Source organism: Labrus mixtus, chromosome 14 (assembly GCF_963584025.1).
Source record: "Labrus mixtus chromosome 14, fLabMix1.1, whole genome shotgun sequence".
Classification (NCBI taxonomy): domain Eukaryota; kingdom Metazoa; phylum Chordata; class Actinopteri; order Labriformes; family Labridae; genus Labrus; species Labrus mixtus.
Genome location: NC_083625.1, coordinates 15080761 through 15093202, shown reverse-complemented (window position 1 = coordinate 15093202; position 12442 = coordinate 15080761). Strand labels below are relative to the sequence as shown.

At 39.2% G+C, this 12442-nt stretch overlaps 1 protein-coding gene across 1 annotated transcript; it reads left to right on the top strand.

Annotated features, from left to right (window-relative positions):
• Positions 1-1748: 1748 nt before the first annotated feature.
• aldh3a2b (aldehyde dehydrogenase 3 family, member A2b) lies at positions 1749-12156 on the top strand. Its single transcript, XM_061055263.1, has 11 exons — positions 1749-1898; positions 3934-4096; positions 4513-4744; positions 6885-6970; positions 7199-7407; positions 7485-7602; positions 8604-8745; positions 8849-9015; positions 9132-9231; positions 9746-9984; positions 11419-12156. The coding sequence occupies exons 2-11, from the start codon at positions 3935-3937 to the stop codon at positions 11431-11433; spliced, it is 1470 nt and encodes a 489-aa protein (XP_060911246.1). The 5' UTR covers positions 1749-1898; position 3934; the 3' UTR covers positions 11434-12156.
• Positions 12157-12442: the final 286 nt, after the last annotated feature.

The following is a 12442-nucleotide window of genomic DNA, read 5'->3' as shown; positions in this document are numbered from 1 at the left end:
CCAACAAGGGGTGGGGGTAATTTCATGTAGATGTTGTTTTGGTATTCAATGTTTCAAGGTGATTAGTCATTCAAACAAGTGGAAGTTAATATAGCTTTGAGCATATTCCAGCTAGCTAGTTAAAGCTGTGTGGTAGCTAGCCTAAAACCAAGAGGCCAGGTGGGGGCGGTTGTCTTGCTGCTCTGGGGCGTGTTTGTCACACACATTACTCAGGTAGCACTAACTCATTCACTCACTCACAATGAAAATGTTAGGACATAGGCTATTATGTAGGCTATTTTTAAGGCTGTCTTTTTACTCGTGTAACTTCTATAGACTATCTCTTTTGAAACAAGTTCAGAAATGTATGCTTGGCACTGCAAACATTTTTTTTTTACATAGGCTACATAAAAATTGTAAAACATACACTGAATGCTTTTTTATTCAACCTGATTCAATATGATATTCAAACAAATGGACAAATACAACAGGCTGATGGTTATTATAGCCTAAATATTGTGTTGAATTTAAAACTTAGTAGGCCTAGTTGTTACTAGTTTAAAAATGAAAAAGTTACACTTGAAAACAAAGAAACTGTAGGGAAAACAAAGCCCATACACTGTAAAAACCCTGTGAAGTGGCTGGTTGAGTAAATGTTTCTTGGATAGTTTGTCTAAACTGTTAAAACAATTTAGAAGAATAAAAGGGATACCCATTTCACCGCAACACCTTAAGCGTTGGTCTAATTCAGAAATGACAGCTTTATTGTATTATGATCATGAGTAGGCCTAATCTACTTAAGAGTAAAAGTGTGACAACCAACCCCGGTCTCCCACTGATAATTTCTACATTAATATTTTCAATGTCGATTTTAACAGGCTATCATAGTTCAAGTTCAAGTCCCGGCACGGACCAAGTCCGGAAATTGGCCTGGTAGGAGAGGTGCCAGTCCACTTCCCGAGCACTACCGAGGTGCCCTTGAGCAAGGCATCGAACGAACCCCTAAAACTGCTCTGGAGCGCTCGCTGTGGGCAGCCCGCTCACTCTGAGACCTCTCCATTAATGCATGTCCATAGGATCCTGTTTGTGCATGTGTGTGTTCATGTTCATTAAACAGAGAGTAAAACCAAATTTCTCCTCGCGTGATTAATAAAGTAGGCCTATCAATCAATCAATTTTTATTTGTATAGCGTCAACTCATAACAAGTGTTATTTTTTCGAGACACACAAAAAGCAGGTAAAAGACCTTACTCTTTGTCTTTTAACATAACAAAAGAGCAGGTAAAAAGACCTTACTCTTTGTCTTTTAACATAACAAAGGAGCAGGTAAAAGACCTTACTCTTTGTCTTTTAACATAACAAAAGAGCAGGTAAAAAGACCTTACTCTTTGTTATGTTACAAAAAGCAGGTAAAAGACCTTACTTATTGCTATGTTACAAAGGCCTATAAATTATTATTATATTATTATTATAGCCTAGCCTATATACTGAAAACTTCACTGGTAACTTAAGATGAAAATAACAGACTTAGGCCTATGCTAAAAAAAAAAAAAAGTTAAGCTGAAGCTGATGTCTTTGTTATATGCCTCGGCTACTACAATAGGTTATTATGGGTTATTATCTGTTAATATATTAACCGAATGTCTTGATATTTCGCTTACTATCATGTAGCCAAAAGTTTCCACATGTCTGGAGAACATGTTTTAGTCAGACTCAGACAAGCAGCATCCATCCAGCCGTGCTGCTAACTGTGGCTGAGCACTGTTGTTCCTCCCCCTGTGAGGGTGTGACCTAGCGGGGAAGGTCCTGCCTTCTGTCTCTAAGTCGTGAACTGTTACTCAGCTCCTTTTCCACGGGCTGTCTCACCATCAAGACCGAGGGTCGTTTTCAAGAAAATAAACACAACACAAACAGTTCAGGTAAGCATTAAAAAAAAAGCGACTGCGCGGTGTTTCTGTGTTTTGTTTAACAGCTGACAGACGGAGCCGTAGAGAGGTCGCGAAACCGAGATAATAACAAATGTAGCCCATGGCTACATAAAACTTGGTAGGATATGTGAATATAATTGAAACCGTGTTGCGAAGATGGTAAGTGAATGAACGCAAAATGCACAGTGACTATTGTTGACTTACAATGTCATACTCGTGTATTACGAAGTAACCTAGGATCTAAAGTTCCCGGATGCGGTTAGATATGCGTAGAGTAAACTATAGCCCAGTTTGTGATCACTGCACCCTCAACTCTGACCCACTAGATGTAATAAACAGGGTGGTTTCTTGTTTCACTGCGAGAATAACATTTATCGTTTTCGATAAACAAAGACCTGCCAAGACGAAAGGCTGACATATGGCAGGACGTTCAACTAAACTGCGACACTAATAAACCTAGTTTTGTAATAGTGGAAGATATGCTCAGAAAATGTGCGAAAGGAAGAATAAATGCAGCCTATAATCAACACACTAATAAAGTTTGTTAAGTTGTTAAAATAGTTAAGAAGGTAAATGTTTTTGTAATGACAGTTTTCTTTCTGTAACAGCTGTGGCCTGGCCCAGCTTCTAAAATGAATTTTAGTTTCTTAGTCCTTTAGGCTGTTTGTAAAGCAAACAGTAGTCTAGGCTATGTCAATTTATTGATCTCAAGAATAAAGACAGAAAGACGACGAGCAAATATTGAGTATATAATCCATGCCAATTTGTTATGAAGAAAACCAATCATTTGATCATCTAACCCAGGGGTCTCCCACCTTTTTTCATCTGAGAGCTACTTTCAAAAAATGAAAGTGGCCAAGGGCTACTTGCATCAAATCACTTGCATTTATTTACATAGCTCAGCTGAATTAAACTACTGTTTGTACAGTAAAATTGTGAAATTGCAATAAGCCAATGCTTATCAATAATCTTAAATTCACATCAATGTCCAAGAAAACATTAGTACTTCATACTTGTTTTTATGGGCCAAATATATGAATAGTGGGAAGAGATGCATATACCGTCGTCAGATTTTTATTTTTAACACAGTCGGTCAACCTATAGGTGAGCTACTGAAAACCTGCCCCCGAGCTACCTGTTGGAGACCCCTGATCTAACCTCTCTGTGAGAATATCCCACTTCTTTCCAGCCTTACAATGTAATAAACTGAATATGTTTATGTTAAGGTCCTGGACTACCCATTCAAAAAGCTGATTGAAGATGTTAGATACTTTCGGCTCTCGGACATGACTTTCTTGGCCAACGATGATTTGTGACATTTTAAGGACTTAAAAAACTCATTGATTGATAACAGAATCTTCAGCTATACCAGCAGATTATATGGAAATGGGAAAAAAAGGGGGAAACGGAAAAAAAGGTCCCTAGTTGTCGTCCATCTGAAAAAAAGTTTCACTGATGACGAACCAAATATTTTGTAGATTGAGCTCTGAGATATTGGGATCAAGATCTTTCAACATACTCAAACATGTTATAGACCAAATGGTAATTGGGGGAAATAATAGTTAAAATAATCAATAACTGTTACAGCCTTGTGGAAGCATCATTTCTATAATTCAACTGGCATGGGAGGCCGATTACAAGATCATTACATATTAATCTGCATTATTTAATATCTAAAAACTCATGTTCTTTCTTCTTCTGTAAAAGTCAGTGTTAAACTGTAGAGTTGAAGACTTTCACTTTATCCTACCAAGACTCGTGAAGTAGCCTCTTCTCTTACTACAAACACTCGAGTAATGTACAAAACCCTCAACAATGTACAGTGTTGTACATACATATAGTTTTGAGTAAATCATCTTTGCGGTTTTCCACCATCGTACTTTTGTGTCAGCAGACAGAACACGACTTTGTTCAAGTTCAACTACATTAGTTGTCCTGTATGAAGCATCTGTATGAATTCAAATGAACAGATTGTGTAACTCTTCTGGATACAGTCAGAACTTCAAACTTGACTTTCTTTCCCCAGGATGTCTCGGGAGCAGCAGGCGGTGGCTCGTGCCAGAAAAGCCTTTCAAACCGGCAGGTCCAGACCTTTAGAGCATCGCATTTACCAGCTGAAGAAACTACAGCAGCTTTTCATTGACAGACAGAAAGAAATTTCAAATGCCATCAAGAAAGACCTCAATAAGGTGAGTTGTGAGTTAGCGCTTCCTCATGGTACAAAAAGCTTGAGAGCCAGAGTCTTTGCACGCAAAAGTCTGGATGATGAATGAGTCACTTTTGAGTCTGTTGGTTCAGACTTCTTAGTTTGAGCAGTTACAGACTTTCAGGTTTTAATGGTTTAATCTATGACACACAAGGATAGTTTCCTTTGCAATCCATTATCAAGATATAGAAAAGTTTAAAATTAAGATGGTTTAAAAAACAAAAAAAACAAAGCGCTACTGACTATTTTTCCTAAAAGCCAAAAAAATCTAAGTATTAATTAAAAGCATTTTCCTACACAAAGTTGTTTAAACTGAGGCGCTGAAAGAAAAACAAAAACAGATTAGAAACAAAAACAAATACAAGAGCAAAGTGAGTTTGATATCATTGTCTTGTGCAGAGCGAGGTGGGGACCCAGCTTTATGAGACCCTGGGTCTTGAGGGTGAGATCAGCCTGGCCATCCGAAAGCTGAAGGAGTGGGCGGCTCCTCGGCCCGTAGAGAAGAACCTTCTAACAATCTCGGATACCGTCTACATCCAGCCCGAGCCTCTGGGAGTGGTTCTCGTCATCGGAGCCTGGAACTATCCCTGGGCTGTCACCATCCAGCCGCTCATTGGAGCAATTGCCGCTGGTACTATTACATGCTTTCTGTGTGTTTTTGATATGACATGGTCAGTTTTCACATTTCTATCTGATTTCACCATCATTTTATCCCTGAGCTGAACTTTGAGAAGATAGTTCACTTTTGAAACACTGAGGCAAGATTTGTGTCCTTTATCCTCTATGTTAAAGGGCATGACAATTTAGTATAATAGTAAGATACAGAAGCATTTTGTTCTACACCAGCTTAGAGGTATCTTATAGCTCATAAGAGTATTCTGAAAAGTTTAAAAAAAAAAAAAAAATGTACAGGGACAGCAGAAACTCAGATTTTTATATTCACTTCAGTCCTGTTTGGCTTATTGCTTTGTGATCAGTCCACTTCCCTTTTATGCCAGCATTACCTAACACTTCAATCCCTCGTAATAAATGGGTGAAAGGGCTTTCTGTGAACTCTGCTCTACAGCCAATAGGGAGATTAGAAGTAGATTCAGGCAAAACAAATCTTACATTTGAATGTCACACGTGTTAACATACCTGTCTCAACTCTGTGCATTATTCCTATCAGCGATGAGTCAAAGGACGAGGTTGAACCCTGAGTGAATCTCTGAGATAATGACTGAACTTATGAATAATTAATTTCTCTCTTTAAAACCTTCAAATGTTGCTCTGCGCTGGTGTAGAGGCTCTGAAGTGCTTTGGCTCAGATCCAGTGACTTTATCATGGCGACCTGAGTGTAGTGTTTGCTTGTGGGTTGTTTTGAATAGTCTTTTGTCTGACCTTTTCTTGCTTGAATCTTCTGTTCGATAATTTTACATATTATTGCTTCTACAGCTGGTAGGCAGACTCTGTAAACAATTTTTAGACTCTTGCACTGATAGGAGTACTTGCATGGACTTTAGTCTTTGCCCCGACATTATCAGATCGTACACTGGCTGTCATATCAGCCGCACAGGGCCGCAAGTCATTCTCTTCATTCATAACAAAATCAATCAAATAACATTTATGTGAAAGGCCAATAAAAACATGTACGCTCAACACAATTCAACAGTTTAAAATGTAATATATTGCTGTATGATATAACCTTAAACATGCAGATATTACTTCATGTTCAGATAATGTGTGTGTTGTATCAACGTCACGCCCCTGAATGATCTATTTTATTTCAGTCAGGAATACTCTCGTCATAGATTTAACCATTTATTGCACTTATGGTTTGTACAGTTGTATTTCAGTTGGTTCTGCACTTAGCTCTCAGCAGTATCAGTGCAGCATGCCACAGATTTAGCTGAGAATGCAAACATTTAATGCCCCCCCCCATGGGGACATGCAGAACAGAACCTGAATGTGCATGTAATGATACATGACATCTTGCAGACATAACAAGCAAACAATTCATCCTAGAATATAAAATGTGCTGACTGAAGCTGATGGAGGGACAATTTCACAGTGATGCAAGAGGAGTGAGCGGCAGAATGGTTCAGTAGACCGCCTTGTTGTCAGAGTGTGATATGATTGGTTGGCATTGTGGCGGTTCTCAGATCAGCTGATGGCAGCTTGCGGTAAAGTAAATTTAACAACTCTAAGAAAAGAGAAGAGAATTTGAGATTTTGTAAGGGGGAAAATCATTTCATATGTTCAACATTCAACATTCTTCTCACTATTACAAAGGAAAAAAAACAGTTTCAATTTCAAGCACTACCCAGCAAACAGATATGTCATATAAGCTAAGTACAGAGGTTGAGTTGTGTTTTCACAGATGCTCCTTTATAGGGGGATAATTTGAAAAGTAATTTCAAGGTTCATCAACTTAACTCTAAGAATATAGAGTGCAAGCTAGACAGAAATGAAAAGTGAGAAAGAAAATAACTGGAAGCCATTATTAAACTCTAATCAAGTTTAATTCGACTCCAGGAGACAACCAATGCATTCAAACTGAAGCACAGCAATATTATATATACTAATATTTGGCACTTTAAAAAAGATTTCTATTTTACAAGTTTGCATCATTTGTAGACTGTCTGGTTATTCTGTTAGGGAACTATACCTGTGTATCTTAAGTTGTTTCCATTAATTTGATTAGATTAATGCCTCTAATGCAGATTTCTACTTAAAATGCATTATTTTTTGTAATCTGTGAATCATGATTTCCTATCCCGTTTTTGTGCAGGTAATGCTGCTGTGATTAAGCCCTCCGAGGTCTGTGTTCACACAGCAAAGGTCATGGAGGAACTGCTGCCTCTTTACATCGACAAAGTAAGGATGGCTCACATTATACACGTGATATAATGTCTGTCAAAGGCTCCGAATATAAAGGAAAAATACCTGCTTTGGCCCTTTAAATGTGAAGTTACTCAAAAATAGTTTACGTATATCTTATTTTTACTGCAAACGATTTACAAAGTAAAAATAAAATAATTTAAACATTTTCATTAGAAACCAAATGCAGCTTTATGAGAAGTACATGTGTGTTCTGTGTGTCAGGAGCTTTACCCTGTAGTTAATGGAGGAGTGGCAGAGACCCAGGAGCTGCTGCGCCAGAGGTTCGATCACATCTTCTACACCGGCAACTGTGTGGTGGGCAAACTGATCATGGAGGCCGCCGCCAAACACCTTACACCGGTCACCCTGGAGCTGGGCGGAAAGAGTCCCTGCTACATCGATAAGAACTGTGACATCAGCATAGCCTGCAGGTCGGACAATAGATACATTATTTTCATCCAGCTGTTTCTACCCGAGACCCTCCTGCTAACTTTTCATTACTGTGCAGACGGATTACCTGGGGAAAGTACACAAACTGCGGCCAGACGTGCATCGCCCCAGACTACATCCTCTGTGAGCCCAGCATACAGGACCGGGTCATTGATGAAGTCAAGAAGGCCATAAAGGTAACAGAATCTGACAAGAAAGTCCTGAATAGGAAGTCTCATTCTCTAAATAAGTAGTTTTACATTTACATTTTTTAAAGTCTACCTTAAAACTGCTGTGAGGAACTTTTGCTTTGTTTAGCATGCAGTTAATCACTTCAACTGACACATTACGATTTTAAATTGCTGTATAGAAATAGTCAATCTGTGACAGTTAGTCAAAAACAAAGAAGAGGACCCACATGCAGAACTTAATGAAAATATTTCATCAAACAACAAAGCAAAAACAATGGCTTACTTTTTCCAAGGTACAAACAGAGTCGAAATTAAAATTCCAAAAGGAGAAAGGGAAATAGTCACAAGAAAATGCAAAAGAAAGTCACAAGGGAATATTGGCAGGTAAGACAACCCAAAAATCAAGGAGTCACACAGATATGTGTCAAACTGACAAGAACGTGAAAGCACGTAGACCCTAAATAGACTTCCAGTGATTGGCCACAGGTGAAACAGGTGCAGGCGATCAAAAAGGGAGGGAAATACACAAATGGAGGAAGTAACACGAGGCATGATGAACAGGGTCAAAACTACAAAATAAAACAGGAAACACTGAAATCTTAAGCCAGGACTGTGAACAGAAAAATGAACACAGGAGTAAAGCAACACAAGGGAGGAACAAGACAAATAAAAAAAAGGAAAACTTAAAGAACTAAACTTGGAATTAATACAATAAAGGTACAGACAAGAGAAACAAGCAACAACAGGTAAGAATGACCAAATAAGACAAGAAAAGATAACGAAGCAAGGGTAAACCTTGATGACACAGTCTCTACTCTGATGGTCTGATGTTTGTTTGTGTAGGTCATAAAGGTGCATTAATATTTATTTCACTTTGTTTCATAACCAGTGAAAAAACTCCTCAAAGAACCTTCAAAAAATGATCGAGTAGTTCTTCACACGACTTGGTATTTTGGCTGGATTTTATAAGACTACATGGGACATAATGAGATTTTATCCTCTGGCAGGAGTTCTACACAGACGACCCAAAGACCTGCGCAGACTATGGACGCATCATCAACCAGCGCCACTTCAAGAGGATTATTACCATGTTGGAGGACAGCACTGTGGCTGTAGGAGGAGAAAATGATGAGTCAGATTGCTACATAGGTAATACTGTACTTTTTTGTGGTTTATATTTTGACAGTTGCATTAAATCAAGAATAAACTGGAATAACGTGTTTGGTAAATAGTGTGTATGTGCTGTGTTTAGCCCCCACAGTCTTGCGGGATGTGAAGCCAGAGGCGACGGTAATGCAGGAGGAGATATTTGGACCTCTGCTTCCCATCTTACCAGTCAGCGGCCTGGACGAGGCAATCAAAGTTATTAATAACGGAGAGAAACCTCTGGCCCTCTATGTGTTCTCATCAGACAACAAGGTATCCAACAACAGATACCACAAACAATCAGGAGCAAATAGTTATGCAGACCCTTACATGTGCAGTATGTTCATTCACACTCAGAGTCATGACGCAAACACTCTCTCTCTCTAAAGGTGATAAAGAGAATGACAGACGAGACCTCCAGTGGAGGACTGCTGGCCAACGACTGTCTGGTGCACTTTTCTGTCAGCTCTCTGCCTTTCGGAGGAGTGGGTGAGTACACACAAGGACAATACTTTGAAGAAATTAAAGCTAAGAGCTGCTCTTTAAGGCAGTCCATTTTACAGGGGGGAGGGGTCTCTGGGTCTAAAAAGTGAAGGCAATCTGAAAGTGTTTCAGACCTGCATTCTTTCTGATGGCCAGCAGAGGGAACTCGACTTGTTGAAAACAGGTATATTAGAAGTTGAGCCTATTTTTATGAGTTTACATTAGACAATAACATTCAAGCCCCCCCCCCCATTTTATGGATTGGAAATTTTAGAAGAAGTAGGAAAAAGAAACAATTCTCCGCAGAATATCTAACTTTTCACACAGTTCCTGTTTTCAACTGCTCTGATACAACAATATCTTTGAAAATGAATTAAAGATTGGGGATATAGCAACAATACAACATTGTAAGGGACAATATTCTCTGTGTAATTGGCTTATTGTGTTGATTAAAGGCCATCAAATTTGAAGCCAGTACATGTTAACACAGTCCAACCATCTTTTGCTCCTTTCAAAAAAGGGAACAGCGGTATGGGTTGCTACCACGGCAAGTTCAGCTTCGACCAGCTGAGCCACCTGCGAGGTTGTCTCATCAAGCAGCTGAAGATGGAAGGGGTGAACAGCATGCGCTACCCACCTCACACACTCAAGAAACTGGGCTGGGCTCGCTTCTTCATCCTGAAGAATGTAGACCTGGGCTGGCTGGGGCGGATGGCTCTGTTAGCCGTCTTTGCTGTGGTGGCTGCAGTTGTGCTTCAGGTGAGCTACAGAGAAGGAGAGAGTCAGAAAAGCATCAGGGCGTGCACTAACCACTACGCCACCAGTGTCTCCAAAGTATAACATCACGTACATTTTTATTGTCCTTGTCATAAAGACAAAGACAAAAATGGCTCTGTAATAAGAGGAGAAGAAGAATTATAATTGGGCGTCTAATAGCCTAGCATTTATGTTGCGGGCCACATGTACAGAGGCAGTGGTTATCATCACAGCGGCCTAAGGTTGAATCTGACCCCGGACCTTTGCTGCCTGTCATCCCCCACTCTCTTCTCCCAGCATTTCCTGTTTTCAGCTCTCCTGTCTAATAATAGGCAAAATGCCCCCAAAATATAACTTTAAGAAGAAAAATAATAATTAAAGTAACAATAAAAAATATAATTTTGGGAAATAAAGCTAAGTCTTGGAGACTTTATGGTTTTCTCTTGGTTACAATACTAAAAGGAGCAATATAGCCGTTTTCACATATGCGCTCCGGATAATATCTAGATAATTGCAGGAGGAACGATCCGGAGATTCTCCCGACCTAGCCGTTCACATATGCTCCTCACAGCGGGGGAATATCCCTGTCAGAGGGGAGGGGGGTCGGGGGAATTTCCTGAGGTAAGACGTGACGTAAATAAACAACGCGGAAGTAGCGGCCGAAGCAACAGAGTCCGCTAAACGACGTTATAATGAGAATATTTGCCTTTATATCAATGCTATGTGTAATCCAATGGAATGACAATATCCACAAAAGAGCGGAGAACAACATACTGACGAGCAGAAAACAAAATGCAGCCGTTTAATTACATGCACGGAGATCGTAGTGGTCGCGTGCAGTCACTGTATATAAACATAATTCTCTTTCTATTGGCCCGAGTTGAAATCTCCGGAGTATATGCTCCCGCGTTCAGACATCAGCTCACTTGGACTTTCTGCGGAAAATATACTAGGTGTCTGGCCGGAGAAACTACGGGTAAAGTCAGCGCGAAAAATGCGTATATGTGAAAAGGGTTTATGTTACTCTGACACATAGCGTTAATTGGTACCACAGTCCAAATTCAAAACATTGGAGGGAGGGGTCTTTCCCCCAACCCGCCTGCTTCCATCGCTGCAACACCTGCTTGGTGCCATGATAACTGTTATTATATCTGGCAAACCGCTGAGCGTCCAAAACAGCCGTGTGGGGGTGTCGCCTACATTCTCTGGCAAAACAAATACAGACCATTCCTGACTGGAATTAAAACTTAGAAGAAGGACATAGTGGCTGCTGCATTGTCAGATAAGGTAGAACTTCAATATAGCATGTTTCCTTTATGCCTGATGATATAGTAAGGTCAGTTTATGATTGAATTCAGGAGATATCTTACATATTGCTCCTTTTAGAGACTATATGACCAACTTCACTTTTCTAATTTCAATCTTTGTTTTTTTTAGAATTATCTCCTTTGAAGACATCCTGCTGCATCCCAAGACAAGCCTGTCATTTCTTTCCCCCTGAGGACCAGAGAGAGGAGAAGAGCAGCATGAATGACAGACCTTTTTATCAGCAAGTTTCTGTTTTAATCAGACCCGCACTGGGTGGCTGTAATTCCTGAAGGTCCATTCAACATTTCCAAAATGTGTCAGAAGAAGTTTCAGCTCACTGGAGAAAGCATCTGATTTACATGAAGGTAATTGTTTTTTTCCAATGTATGGATCTTATATTTTATTCAGCATTCCTACGTTCCAGTTTAACCCGTTAGATCAGCTTGCATTCTTAAAAATATTTATTCAATACGTTATGAAATACACACTATAACGCTGATTTTGCAATGAATATGTTAAATGAAGAAACAAATCGAAGTAACATAGCTACTGTAAGACGTACAGTAATGAAGTTAAATCTATCTAACCTGCAGTTTATTTAGACTATCACACTATTTTTATTACGTAGGGATTACCTGCAGTCAGTCTTCTGTCCCTTCCATTTCATTTACTTCACCTTAAGGCTCGATCATTTCCGTCCAAGCTTTTGTTTGTTTGTTTTTTTGTTTGAGATGAAGAAAATATGTATGTCTCAGTCTGTGTCTAAGACTTCTTGAGTCCATGTTTAGCGGATGGGAATCAAACAGGATCATGTGAAGGATGTTTGTATTTAATGCCTCTTAACCACCAAATGCCTCTAACAACTGACGCAGCCTTGTAAAAAAAAAAGTAAATCTTTTATCTCAACAAAATGCTAAATGTTTTGAAATTTTGACATGAAGTCATTTGTAATTAATTGTTGACTGACTTAATTTATATGAATTTCTATGTTGGATTAATGTTCTAATAAATTTCTACTCGTATCAGATGTTATCTTTATTCAAGTTACACTATACTGCCGTACAAAAAATTAGTTTTTGTCATTTTTGGAACATTACAGATGTACTTTATTATGAGGACAGATATCTTGAGTCAATTGTGTTGTTTTTTTTTA

Coding starts and splice junctions, on each gene's coding strand:
- aldh3a2b (XM_061055263.1), top strand. CDS start 3,935: ATGTCTCGGGAGCAGCAGGCGGTGGCTCGTGCCAGAAAAGCCTTTCAA. Junction 4,097..4,512: donor TCAAGAAAGACCTCAATAAG/GTGAGTTGTGAG, acceptor TGTCTTGTGCAG/AGCGAGGTGGGGACCCAGCT. Junction 9,016..9,131: donor TGTTCTCATCAGACAACAAG/GTATCCAACAAC, acceptor CTCTCTCTAAAG/GTGATAAAGAGAATGACAGA.